The sequence below is a fragment of the Melanotaenia boesemani genome, chromosome 21 (genome assembly GCF_017639745.1).
Source record: "Melanotaenia boesemani isolate fMelBoe1 chromosome 21, fMelBoe1.pri, whole genome shotgun sequence".
Lineage (NCBI taxonomy): Eukaryota > Metazoa > Chordata > Actinopteri > Atheriniformes > Melanotaeniidae > Melanotaenia > Melanotaenia boesemani.
The window spans coordinates 4,646,515-4,661,775 of record NC_055702.1 but is presented as its reverse complement, the minus strand read 5'-3'; the positions used below and the strand labels follow the sequence as shown (position 1 = coordinate 4,661,775).

Genomic DNA, 15,261 nt, shown 5'->3' with positions numbered 1-15,261 from the left:
ACTTAATAATAATGATTAATAATAATGGTTAAACCAGATGTTGTGTTTCATCTCATGAACTTCATTTCATTTTATAGAAACGCCCATTTTTGCATTTTATACAAACGTTTTGTCAGGAATGTGAGCCGTAAACAGGATCATGTACCACATCCTGCACACGGAAGAGGAAGAGGTACTGAACTGGTCTGCCTGCAGTCCTGACCAGTTCCCATTAAAGAATCTATCGGAGTAAAACTAAGAATCGCTGCATTTCCACATTGTCCCAACTTTTTCTGATTTAGGTTTAGTTGTAGATTTTAATCTGTCCTGTGTTTCCTTCCTGGTGGCTGTTTAACACCAACAGGGTCATTTCTTCTGTGGCTGCATGCAGAGCGAGCTTTACGTGATTTATTTTAGATTAAATCTCTTTCATTGTCTCTGATTTGTCTCTGCAGATTCAAATTGTGCACAAAAAGATTGATCTGAGCAACGTTGCATCTAAATGTGGATCGAAGGATAACATTCGTCACAAGCCAGGTAAACAAATAAAATCATCATTTAACCCTGCAAAGAGAACAGTTTCCAGATTTTTAATCTTTATTTGCACCTCACAGTTTAAATGAGTGAAATGGGATCAGAAGATTCAGGATGTTCTACAAGTAAATAATTTGTTTCTACTGTATTTTATTACATTTAAAATCTTTATTTCATAACTAATCTCTCTTTGACTTTATCCTTCATATGAATACGTACATAATAAATGTCTGTTTGTCCATTGATCCTGCAGATACAGTCAGTAAATATTATTCAGATCAATATTTACATGGAAAACATGAAACTTTATTTGGCTTTTTTTAGTTGTTTGTTTAGAAATGAGTTCCTGCTGCTCTAAAGCGACACCTAGTGATCGTTTGAGGTATTACAGCATGTTGGACTTTAGAGATGCAAACATTTTGAATGCAAATGTAAAAACTTGTAACTTATTTCTCTGTTGTTAAGAAAGTAGTCCCTCAGAACTGGAAAATAAGAAATTCATGTCACATCGCGCACTGGATTAATTTAATTTCTGACATTATGCTTCTGAAAAAGAAGCATCTCTGTCTTTGAGGAGACCTAGAACCCATTTATGACCTTTCTAAATTTTAAAAAAAGAAATAAAACAACTCTGAATGCAGGAGTTCTTTTTTTTCCTGGTGTAGTATTGTTGCAGATTACTCTACTTGCACTTTTTTCTGTTTCAGGTGGTGGAAATGTTGAGATCAAGAACGAGAAGCTGGAGTTCAAAGTTCAGTCTAAAATCGGCTCTCTGGGCAACATCGGCCACGTTCCTGGAGGCGGACAGAAACGGGTAAAACATCCCCGCAGGTTTACGACACCAGACCGGAGCTCTGCTGCGTGGCTGCATGACCAGCCACATGGCACTCTTACTTTCCTCGTCTTCACAGCTTCACTCTCGCTGACTTTGTTCTCCGACTGTCTGAATCCTAAATTCCTTCTGGAGGAAAATAAAACAACTAACGCATATTTTAATATGTGATGTAAACATCAAGCAAAAATAGTAATAGTTGTACTGAGTTTAGTTCAGATATAAGACAAAAAGAAAAATCTAATGAAACTGCTGATGCTAAATAAAATTTCAGGTTTTAATTTTATTATAAGGCAGTTTTATCGGTAGTGGAACATCTTTTACACACTGGTAAATATAACTGCTTAAATATAACTGTTTAATTAGCAGTAGAGGGATAAGCTGGAACTTTTAAAACATTTAATGATTTGTTTAAAAGAAGTGATTTGAAGAAAGAGTCGGCTGCTGCTAACAAGAACGCCTCAAATGAAACATCTACGTTTTGTTTCTGTAACGTTTTACGACACGTACAGAAGTCTTGATCCAGGAATCAGTTTATTTTGCTTCCGAACTTTCCTGCTGATCAGTGGTTCTCCAGCTTTCTGAGGATCTTTTTAAAGTTTTTCTTTGGCAGCTTTTTCCTTCATTTTCCCTCCAGTTTTTTTATCTGACTGTTTAAGTCTGACCTTCGAGTCATTCAGGCTATAAAATGCTCCCAACTGAAGCAAAGAACCAGATAACTTAGCAAAGAAGTGATTTAAAAATGGATTTTTACGTACTGTTACTGTCAGTCTGCCACAAATACGCATCATTTGTTCCCGTTTCTTTATACGTCTATGAATGTAAAAAATAACACAAGTTGACATAAAAGGATTTTAACAACAAGCTGATTCCCAAACAGCTGTTAGCTGGAAACTTCAGCATGGAGGCAGTGGAGGACAAAAGAAGTAGTCAGGACTAAAACCTGTCTACAGCAGATGAACCGGATCTGAAAGTGGTATCCTAAAAAAAATATATGAATAAATCCAGCAAAGACCTGAACCAGGACCAGAGAGATGCAACTGGACCTTCATCCATCTGGTCTCCATGGAAATGTGGATGTCAAGAAGCTGCTCTTAAGTGAGGGAAACTGGGAGAAGAGGCTGAGGTGTGTCACATGACACAAGAACTGGACTGAAGACCAGTAGAAACAGGTCTGATGGAGGGACAGATCCTCCCCAGAACTCAGACCTCAACATTATTGAAGCAGCGTGGGATCATCTGGATGGAGAACGGAACGAAAGGCTGAAACGTCTAAAGAAGAAGAGCCTGGAGAACTATTCCTGATGGTTATTTAAAGAATAAACTAAGAGGGTTCACACTGTGCTGAAGAATAAAGGTGGTCAGATTTGTTAGAAATGTTGGATAATGTTTGATTTGTGGTAGAGGAAAGAAGACAGTGGCTCATTTTCAGCTTATTGAAGCTTTTTTCAAGTCTTTTTTTCCAGTTTTAGGGAAAAGTTGTCACTTGTGAGCTTTTTGTGAGACATCAGGACACAAAAGGTAAAAAACAGATTTAATCTTTTATTTGTAAATACAGGCGACATTTAAATGTAGTGAGAATGAAATTCCGTATTTCCCTCTAAAATGTGAAGTAGCATAAAAAGAATCAGATCGGTAAACATGATTTTTCTATTTCAGATTTTAAATGTAGATCTTGTTTTTAGATTTAGGATCGTGTTTTACAGCCTTGACAGACTCGGCTGTTACTAACCCACAAAACCATCAGCAAACTCAGATTTGAAGAATAAATAATAAAACTAATTTGTGCTGACATGAGAGGGTTTCAGCCCAAACGGCTCAAACTGGCTTCGTTTCTCATCAGGCTTTCTCCCTCTTCTGTTCAAGCTTCTTCCATCTCCTTCATGCAGCTGCCTTTTTATTTCATGTCACAGTTCTCGTTATTTGCTGTTCTCATTTTTCATGTTTTGTTGCATATTTTTTATTTCTGTTGAAACCATCCCGTGTGTTTTTGTTGCATGCCTTGTCATTCCCTCGCTGGGGCTCCTCTGTAGCGTGAGAAGGGGAAGGACGCAGAGGGAAGCGTCTCAGACAGCCTCTCCATCCCCTCCCCCATTGTCACCCCCCCTCAGTCGCCTCAGACTGTCCCTTCAGCACCCATCACACCCATCCTGACGAACCCCTTCATAAAGATTGAGGACTCCTGTAAGTACCGAGTCACACGGTGCGCCGCTGCAACACAAACATGCTTCACCTACAACACAGCTCATCTAACGGAGTTTAAATATTTAGATAAATACAAAAGAAGGTCTTTCAGAGAGCTGATGTATTTAGTCAGGACACTGTTTCTGGTGTAATTTAAACCCGTGGTCCCTAAACTTTTTCAACATTGAGCCTCCCTGTAGGAAGCAAAAATACTTACCGATCAGAATGGATCTACATCATCACAAAACATGTAAATGTACATTTCCACGTGTGTAATAATGCTGAGTTTTACTCGGAAGTCAGATTTTCCAAGCTCCCAGTCGGAAAGGGAATAAAAACACGAACTTATGTTTCATTTTCACCTTTACTGCAAAATGATTTTGCAATCTTTTGAAAATAAATAAATAAACAGGTGATGCAGAGTGGATTTAAGATCTTCTGGACCTGCTCATCTGCTGTCTGGTAGGTGTGTTTACACACATCGCCCAGCAGAGGGCGCTCTTTGCCATGAACCTGCTCTCCAGTTACTAAAACTCACTTGTAAACTCCTTTTTGTTACCATGTAGGATGCTATTTAGTCATTTTTATTTCCCATAAATTTACATCAATTAATGATGAACATATTTAGGAATAATAAGCCTTTAATGTCATATGTTTAAACACATAAACTGGACTTTTCCAATTTTGTTTGGTACACTAACAAAATAAAATGAACAATAAAATAAAATGAAATCAAGGGGGGAAAGAAAAGATGCTACAAAAGACATGTACATCATGTAAACTCAACATTTAATTAAAAGAATCCCAGACCTTTATTTGAATGTTAAAGCTGAATAAATGTATGGTCATTGTGAATTTTGTTGACACAGTTAAATACCAGTTCATCTTTTTTCCTCTTCCAACACTAAAATCTGACAAGTGAAAGGTTTTCAGGTTCTTTCTTGCTAACAGCAGTTCAGCCGCTGAGCAGTCGAAGAATTCCTCCAGACTCGTCTAAGTTTCGCCTCTCTGCTCCGCCCTTCTGCTTCCAGAAGTCATTCATAGATAAATATCTTATAACTTATTGTATCCTTTGCAGAAATGATTAAATGTAGTGGTTGGCTGCAACTAAATAAATGGATGATGCAGCTTTGTTACTCATCATATTAAACTAAAAATGAAGACTGCTTGTATCTCTGGTGGAAGGTACTAAGATCCTACCCCTTCCCTTTATTTTGCAGTAGCAAGATGCCCTTTTTTCCTTTAGTGCTTAGTGAGTTTTTGTCATCTAGCCACACAAATGGGCCCCAGTTGAAGAGCTGGATGACCACGACAAGAAAAGTGGCGCCTTATCTAAAAACGTAGGGGAAGGCACTAAATGGTAGGACCACTCAGTTATTGTGGCTCAGATACTTCCAAGGCATTTGGATTAGTTAGGAACCTTTCTAAGTGAAAACGGACCATTCGATCTGACCCCAAGTAGGACAGCGTAGCGTCAACTCATGCAGAATGTGGTTTGTCCTGCTTAAATAAACAAGATTCACCTAAAAATCAACTGAAAAGCAGCATTTTTGCTACAAAACCTGCATTTATAATTCATAGCTAAATGAATGATAGTGATAGAGGTTCTATAGGACAGTTTTCTACTTCAGCTCAATGCTTCTTAACCCGTTCAGACCTTAGGCTTTGTCTTCTAAAACCGAAAAGTTTTATGCAAAACGTTTTTAAAGGTCGAACTTTTACTGTTTTTCTAAATGACTGAGTTTGGTATTAAGTTGATAAATATTTAAAATAATCTTACTCAACTTTTCCAGTCTTTTGTTGGCCATGTCAGCTTTTTTTTTTTAAACACATTTCTGACATCAGATCCAAAATCGGCACATTTTTGGAAAAATTTTCAATTATAAACAATACAGTACTGTGGAAAATTCTCAACCTTCATTTATTCATATTTTTTCCAATCATTTTGTAATCAAAGTGATATTGATAATCCGTTCTCCAGGCTATTTTACTGTCTTTTTAAAGACTTTCTTTAGACAGTGGCTGCTTTCACACTCATTTTCAGTCCTGACCTGGCCATTTCAGAAGAATGTGGGTTTTTATAGTTTTTTTTAAAGCCACTTAATTCTGACCTATGAATCATCCAAGCATTTAAAAAGGCTCCTAACTCCAGTAAACCAGTATTTACATTTTAGAGCCCAGCCTTTTCTTCTATGAATAACCAAAATAAAAAATCCTATAGTTTTTTTTTTTTTTTTTTTTTACTTTATTTTATAGCTATGTGATGTAAAAAGTTTTTGTAGCACAGGGCAAGAGCTCATGTTTCATAAATGTAAAAAATCTGTCAAGACCGTAAAAAAAAACCTGAATTTCAGTACTGCAGTGATCTCTGACCTTCCCTTTCCATCTGACCATAGATTGAAAGCCACAAGCTGAGCTTCCGTGAGACAGCCAAGGCCCGCACTGACCACGGCGCCGAGATCATCTCCTTGGAAGACTCCCCCCAGCAGCTCAGCACCGTGTCCTCCTCTGGCAGCATCAACATGGCCGACTCTCCACAGCTGTCCACGCTGGCCGACCAGGTGTCTGCTTCTCTGGCCAAACAAGGCTTGTGAACGTGCCCACACTCCAGCCTCCACCTCCACCACACGACCACGTAGAGGAGTTGTGATGCCTTCCTTGGTATTTTCACAGGACTTTTTTTTAAGCTACCCATCACTATTTTATCCTCCACTAACCTTTAAAATGGTTATTGAAACGTTGCCATTAGAAGTCTTGCGGAAAAAAAACAAAACAAAAAAAAAAACTAACAAGTAGGCCAAAATGTATTTAATTCTCTTTGTGGTCTTTTGATTCTCTACTAGCTGTTATTTCAGCCTTTTACAGTGACCCTATAAAGAGTTAAACAGCAAAGTTTTCTTTGTGAATCCAAGGAATAATTTTATCTCCTGGTAAATGACTTGGTTTCCCGTCAGACTGTAAATCCCTAAGAATTCACCTTTGATGGGTGTCTGGTAACTTTTTTTTTTTTACTTCATTTTTCTTTTATACAGAACCTTGCAAACGGAGGCAAATGCAGATTGTTTGGGTGTGATTTTAAAGCAAAAGGAACAGTTACAGGGTCTGGTGAGGGAGCCGGAGGAAAACTGTTAAAAGTAGCAAATTTCTTGTAAAGGCAGAAAAAATGCTTTCAGACCTCACTGCTGTCTTTGCTTTGTGTAGTCTTGACATGTGCTGCACCTCAAGCTACAGTAGGTGACTATGGCCGGTGGTGTGCCAAAAATAAGACCGCTAAAAGCTGGAGGAGCTGGGGTCCGACTGCATGTCAAAGCCAGTGACTGATTTAGGCGCTTGATGGGCTGAGAGGATCTCTTCTCGTCACTCTATGAGATGAATCACCAATTCTCTGAACTCCAATTACATCCAGCCAGAAAGTGACACACACTTCAGTCATAAGCATCATTTGGCTGGTTGCTCTTCTTTCTACTAAAAGAATCCAGTTGGTCTTGGGCCATATTTTGTCATTTCATTTTATCCTTTTTTTGTACTTGTAACTATTCATATAGTTGCTGAATGGTGTGAAAATGTGGCTTCTTCCTAAATTTATTTAACTATATTTAAATGCTGCTTAATGTTCAACTTAATTGCTAACATCTTGCACCAGTCACTTGCAACCACTGGCCAAAAGACAGCATGTCATGGCTACTTACTGGTTTCAATCGACTACACTTGACCACTGCTAGGTTAGTTTAAGAGCCTCCAGGTTAGTCTAAGATGCCAAGTAATGCTAATGTAGAAATGCTAGAAATATACAAGAATGCGGGAAAACTAGTGATTAATATTTATCAGTATGGGGATACAACTTACTTTTTAGATGCTATGTGCTAGCCTTGAAGTTCTAATAAAGTCTATGCATGTTAATGAATTGTGCAGCTACTAGTAGTCAAATAACTAGTTTAGTATCTCTATTTGTTTGCATAAAGATGTTAGTGGCTAGCCTAATAACAGTGTTCATGTGGTTCATGTGTTACAAGACTACAGATGCTAGCAAAAAAGTAAGGCATACAAGTATACCAATGCCTAGAAGATAGCCTACCAATGCTAATGACCACTGGTACAAGTGACTTGCCCAATAATGCTAACAGTTACTGTTCAAATCTCAGCAATTAGCCTACAAATGCTATAGCTAACCAATGGATGCTGACAAGTGTTCAGACGCTAGTTAGTGGCTTAAAAAGTGAAGCTAGCCTATAAAGTTAACTATTTAGTTGAAATTGACAGAACCGTTTATCCGGCATTGTCACTTACTAGTATAAGGATGTTAATGCCATGTACTTGAGAAACGATGCTAGCAACAAGCCTTGGAATTATGTTAAACTAGGAACGCTAACAGCTATGGCTTCTATGTTAGTTAGTAGCATAAAAATGCTAATAGAAAGTCAAGGATTTAAATTTACAATTTTATAGCACAAGGACACCTGTGGCTAGCCTATGGATGTTAAGTGTTTAGATGCTGGTTAGCTATTTAAAAGCTTAAGGCTACTTAGGATGCTAGTGCTAACTACTCAGTTGAAATTGAACGAATCATTTACCCAGTAATGTAGTTTACTAGCATAAGGATATTAGACTTTAGATGCCATTTACTGGTCAAAAGATGCTAGTGACAAGCCTTGGAATGGATAATGTTAAATTATGGATGCTAACAGGTATTGCTTACTAGCATATAAATGATGATGGCAAGTCAATGAATTCACACACAAATATTAATAACTTGGTTAAGGATGCCAACACTAGCATGGAGGTGCTGGTGACTAGCCCAATGATTCTAGCAGTCAGAATAAGTAAACAATTAGTGTTCTGATACCAATTAGTACTCTACAGAAACTAATAACACGTGGCTAGCCTAAGGATATGAACATATGTTCAGACGCTAGTTAGTAGCCTAAAGTTTCTAGTTAAATGCAAATTACCACTAGTGTCGTTACAAGCCTAAGAATTGTAGTCTTCAAATACCATTTATTAGAGTAGCATAAGCCTAGGAATCTTGCACTTAGGATTAAAATAACAAATGAACTGTCAACGCAGAGATGCTAGCGGTGTTTAATGGTATGCAGATCATCTGAGCTCGGTCAAGTGAAACGTCGGAGTGGGGAAGAGATTTTTGTTTCCAGTTACTGGTTTTCAAAGGCATCTGTGGCCTCTCAGCGGTCTTATTTTTGACACATACTGTGTACCATATCTGATGGGGGTGTTGCCTGAATAAAAAAAAAAAAAAAAAAGAAAGAACAGCTAGAGTAGAAAATCTGGTTTGTGTTGGGCACAGTTTTATAATCGTACTCTGTGGATATGACATGTATTTGATATGAAGAAACATTTGTATTGTGCCTGCTACTGTCAGTGTTTTTTTTTTTTTGTTTTAAATTTCAAACTGCTTTCATTGTAAATGTGCAACAGCTTGACGTATGAGGAGGAAACTTTACCTCAACGCATTTAAATGTAATTTTCATGGCTAAATTGTCAGGGGTATAGACAAAGTTTGAAATCAGCACATTACAGTATTTAAACTTCTATATGCACTAAGAAAATAGCTACGATAGTCTTTGAAAAGTAAAACTAATTTGAGGATGCAGGAACAAAACTCATTAATGATGCTTTCTTGCCTTTAAATCTGATGCATAATTTATAAGGGAGATTGTTTTCTCAAAGGCTCTGTACTGGAAATGTACTCAACCTGAATGACTGTTGCCAAGCAGGTGGATGGATGAGTGGGTGGGTGGGTGGGTTCTGGTGTGCACTGCTTGAAGTGAAGAAGAAAAACTGTACAGCAACAAATCCACTAGTTTAAGCAGATTATCATTACTACATGTGCATCTGCACCTGGACACTCACCATACAAGAATACTCTTCAGCCGGCTGTATTTAGCTTCATGGAACGCTCCAATCCTGTTAATGGGCACAATTTTACCATCTCTCTTGGTTTTTCCAGCACGTTACACATGGCTGATGTAGTTTAAACTATCCTCAAGTCAGAGAACTGTAAAATGTTGCTCATTGTTTGCATCATTGGAATGATGGTCCCTCAAATAATTTTGCAGGAGTTCCCACTTTGACATATATTGTTATTCATCTTTTCAGATTTTTTTTTTTTAAACCAGCCAGAGATTAAAAATGTTTCCTTGGAAAAAAAAAAAAAAAAAAACATCATGTTAATACTAGTGATCTATTGCATAGAATGAAACAGCTTCTTGCATGTATCAGATGTAAGAGACAGCCGTCTGCTTGTTGCCTACCTTTCACTAAGTGATCTCCCTGTATATCCTGTTTTATATGTATTCTGGATCTGGAAGGATATACTGATGTAGGTTGAAAAAGTGGGTCAAAACTCAATCTGGTTTTCAGCCAGCGAAGCTAAAAGTAGAGATGTAGGAGCTGAGGGTGTGCTTGCAACATTATCTGCATGCTGAATTCTTTAGTTGCACCTTCGTCTGGGAGCGCAGGCCAGAAATGAGCACCGGGGGGTGGGAGTCGATTCCCAGCGTGTGGTGAAAAGTTTTCTGCAGTAACAAACATGTCACCGTTTTTTTTTTTGGTTTCTTCTGAAGCTGTACAGTTGTGGAAATGTGATTGTTCTCGTTATTGTGCATTTTATCAATAACTGGTTTATGATGATTCTTGTTGCTGTATATGTGTATTTGAAATAAATGCTATGAAGTCACTCTTATGAAGCCTGGCTGCAACAACAGTGTTATACTTAGTCCTTTAAAGGTGACAAATAACTGAGGCCAGAACAACAGCGCCAAGTTAAACATAAATGTTTTAATGGTACTATTTACAAAAAAAAAAAAAAAAAAAGATTCTGCTTTTTGATTAGGTTAACTGCTGCAACAATCAAACAGGTACATTGACATCTTGCTTAACTACGAAAAAGAAAAATAACATTGACTGAATGGCTGTGGCATAAAAACGAAGTGTAAAATGAAAACAACCATAGACTTTTTTTTTTCTTTTTTTGCATAGCAATTAGTTACTAAAGGTGGTGGGGGTCAGTGTGCGATTATATGGATATGGTGAGGTGGGAAAGACTAAATCCTGCCTATATTTGATTGATCGGAGGAAAAAGTTAAAACTATTGAACAGAAGCGAATATTCCCTTGAAGAACCTGAGCTTGTGGTGGATTTTAACAGAGCTGCTACATTTTGAAGATCTGGAAATCTGGAGAAAGAAACCAAAGCTGGAGGTTACTGTGTGTTTGTCTACACAATCTGACTTACAGCCACGGCTGTTCGCAAAATGTGAAATTACCTGCAATTTTTAGAGTGGTGAGACTAGCATTAGCATGTTTTTCAGCATGCAGCAGCTTTTGACCGGGCAAGTGCTTTAAAAAAAAAAAAACTTGTCTGTGTAGTATTTCCAACAGAACCAAGAGGAGACTGTAGGGTGAAACGGTTGCTCTCCATAAAGAGACCAGAGGAATGATTTACTATTTAAAGAAAAAAAACAAAACAAAGAATGCTTATGCTGGAACAGACAGAACAAGAAACAAAGGGGGGAAAAAAAGTCAGGAATGAAAAAGCAAAACTAGACTTGGCAGTACGAGAAGTGCTCTGGTGATTTCAGGCGACCTCTAGTGGGAGAAAGAGGGAACCACATCGCAAATGTACCTGTTTATTTGGATGAAGAGGTGGATGAAGACGGAGAGGAAGGGTTTTTTTGTTGCTTTTTTTCTTCTTTTGTTATTTGTCACTCCACTAAAAATGTACATGGGAATTACAAGCAAACTAGTCAATAGAAAACACCCTTTGGCCATATTTTGAGGAGTCCGCTACATAGTGCGCTACAAGTGTACACGCGACATATGAAACACCACTAAGCCCCCATGTACATTGTTTAGCCTACTACAGAACTCACTTTTTGTAATGTGTTTTATACTTTTTTTTTTACATTTATGTTTTTTTTTCTGTGACAAAAACAAGTGTAGGGAAAGGCTTCTATCTCCATAATGTTCACTAAAAACTGTGAAAAGTATTAGACTGATGTTTGAATATCAAACAACAGGAACCTTTTTAATATTTTATTCCGCTTTGAGGTTCTGCTTGTTAATGCCAGAGAGGAGCTATGAGGAGCGAGCCGGGCCGCCTCTCCATAACTCATCGGTGGGTGGAGGCCCTGTGTTTGGGGCCGTTGTCGTCGTCGCAAGGCGGCTCCGCATCGTCCGAGTCCAGACGTCCGTAGGATGTTGCTCGGCAACCTGAGATGCTGCGCATTCTGGGCCTGATGTGGTAGTCGGTCTCGATCTCTGGTTCGGGGGCTGGGTCTTCTGGCAGGGGGAAGCTGCGACGCTCCCACGGCGCTACCGTCTGAAACACGCAGAATAAAAAATGCGAGTTAACTTGATCAGAATTGGAACATTTTCAGCTTTATCCTGGGTTTAATTATATTTAGGACATTATGTTTACATTTTTTCTCTGTATCCAGGTTACTGATCATCTGCAGCAAAGCAACTCCAGTTCTGATTCAGAGCCGGTTAGCTAAGAACTAGTTTAGTTTACAGTCAGTCAGTCACATCCTTACTTAACCCTCAGAAGTGTGAGCCTATTTTGGTCATCAGATACTTTTGATTTTGCTTTTATATATGGCATAAACAATTGTTTACCATCTCCATGTTTGGCATCCTTTTGTCAGGACCAGTATGATCTGATCACTTTTTCCACTTTAATCTACTTTGAGATATTAGGCTAAAAAATAAAAATTATATCACAGAAATCATCAAATCCATACTGGCGTGATCATAGACTCTACAACACTCTCTACAGTATTCCAATTCCCAGTAAACAAACGTCCCACCACCACCAGTCTGGTTTTAAATGACGTCTAAAACAGAGCTCGTTTGTATCAAAACAGCTTTGCAGACGGGATTTATACATGCCGCCTCATGCCGGGTCAGGAAACACCAGCTGACGTTATTAAAACACTCAATAGTTCTAATAAACAACGCTGCGATTGTTGTACATGGTGCATTAGCAGCAAACAGACTATTTACTGCTGGAGTCAGATCAGGCCGAGCAGCAACCTCCGGCGGTAAAACGTGAAGCTTATGCGGAAGTGCAAAAAAAAATTGCAGTTCATCCCTCATCCGCTAGGGACTGGCTCCAAAACAGAGCAAATCCCCATAATTCCTACGTTAAAAAGACCAACTTCACAGCAGAAATAAACATGTTTAAAGCCTGGTACAAAAATCCACTTTAGGTTTAAAAGGTCAAGTTTACCTCATGACAACTGTGGGGGGGGTGAATTTTTTTCTAACTCATCAGTTTGGACGTTATTTAATCTTGAAATTCAGTATAATTAGGGGCGTGTCCTTTTGATTGGCAGGTATCCATATTCAGAGAGTTGGTGAGTGCAGCACAACCACGGTTTTTAGCCGGCTAACAGCGCGCCTTAGCTTTAGCCTGCCTACCTCCATTAGCTTGTTTGCTACCATTGCTCGGGGTTAGGTCGGTTAGCTCTTAGCTACAGGCAGCTCGGAGTTTGATGGTTGTCAATCATCCACCCCCACCTTCACAGTCCCCCTCTCAGCTCCACCTCTTTGCCCATTTTTGGATTTTTAAGGACTAATGACACATGTGACGCTACCAAAACGGTGGGAACGCCCAACAAGCTTCACTTTTGCTCTTCAGAAACCTACGGGTGAGGTCACGGAGGCTCCCCTCATCTTTTAAATAAAGTCTGTGGATCAGACAGAATTAACTGGTTTCAAAATAGGACTGGCCGATTAATCAATTTTAATCAATTCATTCAAATTTGCCTTTGTTAAAAATAACCTGGATTTTTTTTCCTTAAGATGCACTGCAAATGCTCTCCCTGAGCTGCCATAGTTAGCAGCGGGCTCAGTCTTCCCCCCGCCCGTCTACCAGAGAAACACACACAAGCACGTGCACGCACACACACCGAAAGCAAAAGTAAACACAGCAGCTAAAAAGGAGGGCGCTAATTCCCAAACAGGTACAGTGTTATCAGTTATGAGCTGCTTCAGGGCTTTTGTACTCCCTCTTTCTGCTGGTTTACAGGTTTTAGAAAATCACTTTACTCACCCGTTCTTCGAAGGTGAAGTCTGGTGTCGAGCAGCGCGTGTCCTCGCTGGACAGCAGCCGGTGGGAGTCCCTCGAGCAAGGCGTGTGGGGGTTGGAGGAGGCGTCGGGGCTGGCCGGGCTCATGGGCGACGGCACGTAGCTGTAGTCGTGAAGCATGGGGCAGTGGCCGGGGTCCGGGGACGCAGGCTGAGGGGTGGGAGGGTTGGTCCCGCACAGCAGCGGTGTGGTACGCCCGTCAACAGACTTGTACGACCTGAGGGACACAGGTGTGAGTGTCAGTCTGCCACCAGATACAAGCAAGTTTTGTTGTGTGGCGGCGGTCAGTCACCTGCTGCCCCTCCTCTTTGCAGGAGCCAGGGCCATCCAAGTCCAGCGGGATCGCTCCTGGTCCTCGTAGGGCTGATGGAGCTGGATGAAGGCTGCGTCTGTGAGGTCCTCCACCTGCAGGCAAGCAACACTTCATCAGTCTTTTTTATTATAGAAGTCTTTACTATTTTTTATTCACCAAGAAAAGGTTTGTGTTTTTTTTTTTTACTAAGTTCAGGAACTTGTTAAAAACAAAGAACCATCTTTCACAGTTGAATCACCGGAATCAGAAGGAATGATAAGATCCACAATAATTTACCTTCTCACATTTCTTAGCAGCTCTAATAAATAAGTATGATGTCATCGGTTATTTAAAACAACACAACCTGGACCTGAATGAACAGAAGTGAATCAAGTCCACAGGTGCATCATAGGATCAGAGGTGGGTTGTCTCGTCTGATGTTTGCTAATTAAAACTTTAACCTGTTCAAAACCGTTACAATGAGATTTCATTCATAAATCTACAGATAAACTGGTAAAACGTTCTTGGCCTCGTGTATCAGTGAACAGAATCTCTGGATTCTTAATAAATCTGTTGAGGCTTTTTCTCCATTTCATCCGAGATCAAACGACAAATTCTACAATTCAGTTACTGATAATTTGTTTAAAAGTTTATCAATAAAAAAAAAGACGGAAAAAAATGATAATACATTTGAATCTCTGCATTGAAAGAGGAACAACTGTTATTTTGGAGGGTTTTTCTGACAGTTCTCAAGAAGTGAATGCTTCAGTTTCATCTGGGATTAACGGGCGATGACCTCACCTCCCGTTCGCTCTCCTCTTCAGTTATGGGCTGCGAGAAGATGTCCACCGACCGCCAGCTAACGGAAAAATAAGAGTGCAAGAAAAAGTTATATCAACCTTTAGACAGATGATTAAAAAAAAGAAAGATGTGACGGAGGCACCTGATGCGCCTTTACCTGGGAGTGAGAATCTCTTTGTACTGCAGCTTCTCCACTCTGGTGGTGGCGGCCACAGACATGGGGATTACGATGTTGTTGATGTCGAAGGAGCTTTCACCTCGCCTCCGCTTGATTGGCTGCTGCTGGAGGAGAAAAGCAAAAGTAAATAAATATGTGTGAACACTGTGTGAACGATGACAGACTGAAGACTTTTCCATTTGCAGGTGTGGTTGATCATGATCATGATTGTTTATCTGGTCGTGTTGTTGGCTATGCAAATAATCTTGACTTGGAGAGCTTGTATTAAAAAAAAAAACAAAAAACAAAAAAACTTGACAGACGTCATTTTAGGCTGGCTAAAAATGGACTATATGCAGATGAGTAACAGCTGGG

General features: G+C 39.4%; 2 protein-coding genes across 8 annotated transcripts in view; one reads left to right on the top strand and one right to left on the bottom strand.

Annotated features, from left to right (window-relative positions):
* The window catches only part of LOC121632742 (microtubule-associated protein tau-like), a 40,573-nt gene extending 33,995 nt beyond the window's left edge, over nt 1-6,578 (top strand). For all 3 annotated transcript variants that reach the window (XM_041974456.1, XM_041974458.1, XM_041974457.1), the window contains 3 exons: nt 435-516; nt 1,221-1,327; nt 5,926-6,578. In XM_041974456.1, coding sequence (XP_041830390.1) covers nt 435-516; nt 1,221-1,327; nt 5,926-6,123 — 387 coding nt within the window. In that variant the 3' untranslated portion in view covers nt 6,124-6,578. The remainder of the gene's footprint in view (nt 1-434; nt 517-1,220; nt 1,328-5,925) is intronic.
* A 3,726-nt stretch (nt 6,579-10,304) lies between these two features.
* LOC121632740 (KAT8 regulatory NSL complex subunit 1-like) overlaps nt 10,305-15,261 on the bottom strand; it is a 31,201-nt gene continuing 26,244 nt past the window's right edge. For 4 of the 5 annotated variants that reach the window (XM_041974452.1, XM_041974451.1, XM_041974453.1 and 1 more), the window contains 5 exons: nt 14,887-15,011; nt 14,730-14,787; nt 13,929-14,041; nt 13,601-13,853; nt 10,305-11,866 (listed from right to left, as the gene is read on the bottom strand). In XM_041974452.1, the coding sequence (XP_041830386.1) occupies nt 11,657-11,866; nt 13,601-13,853; nt 13,929-14,041; nt 14,730-14,787; nt 14,887-15,011 (759 nt within the window). In that variant the 3' untranslated portion in view covers nt 10,305-11,656. The remainder of the gene's footprint in view (nt 11,867-13,600; nt 13,854-13,928; nt 14,042-14,729; nt 14,788-14,886; nt 15,012-15,261) is intronic. The other variant, XM_041974454.1, reaches the window with a different exon arrangement.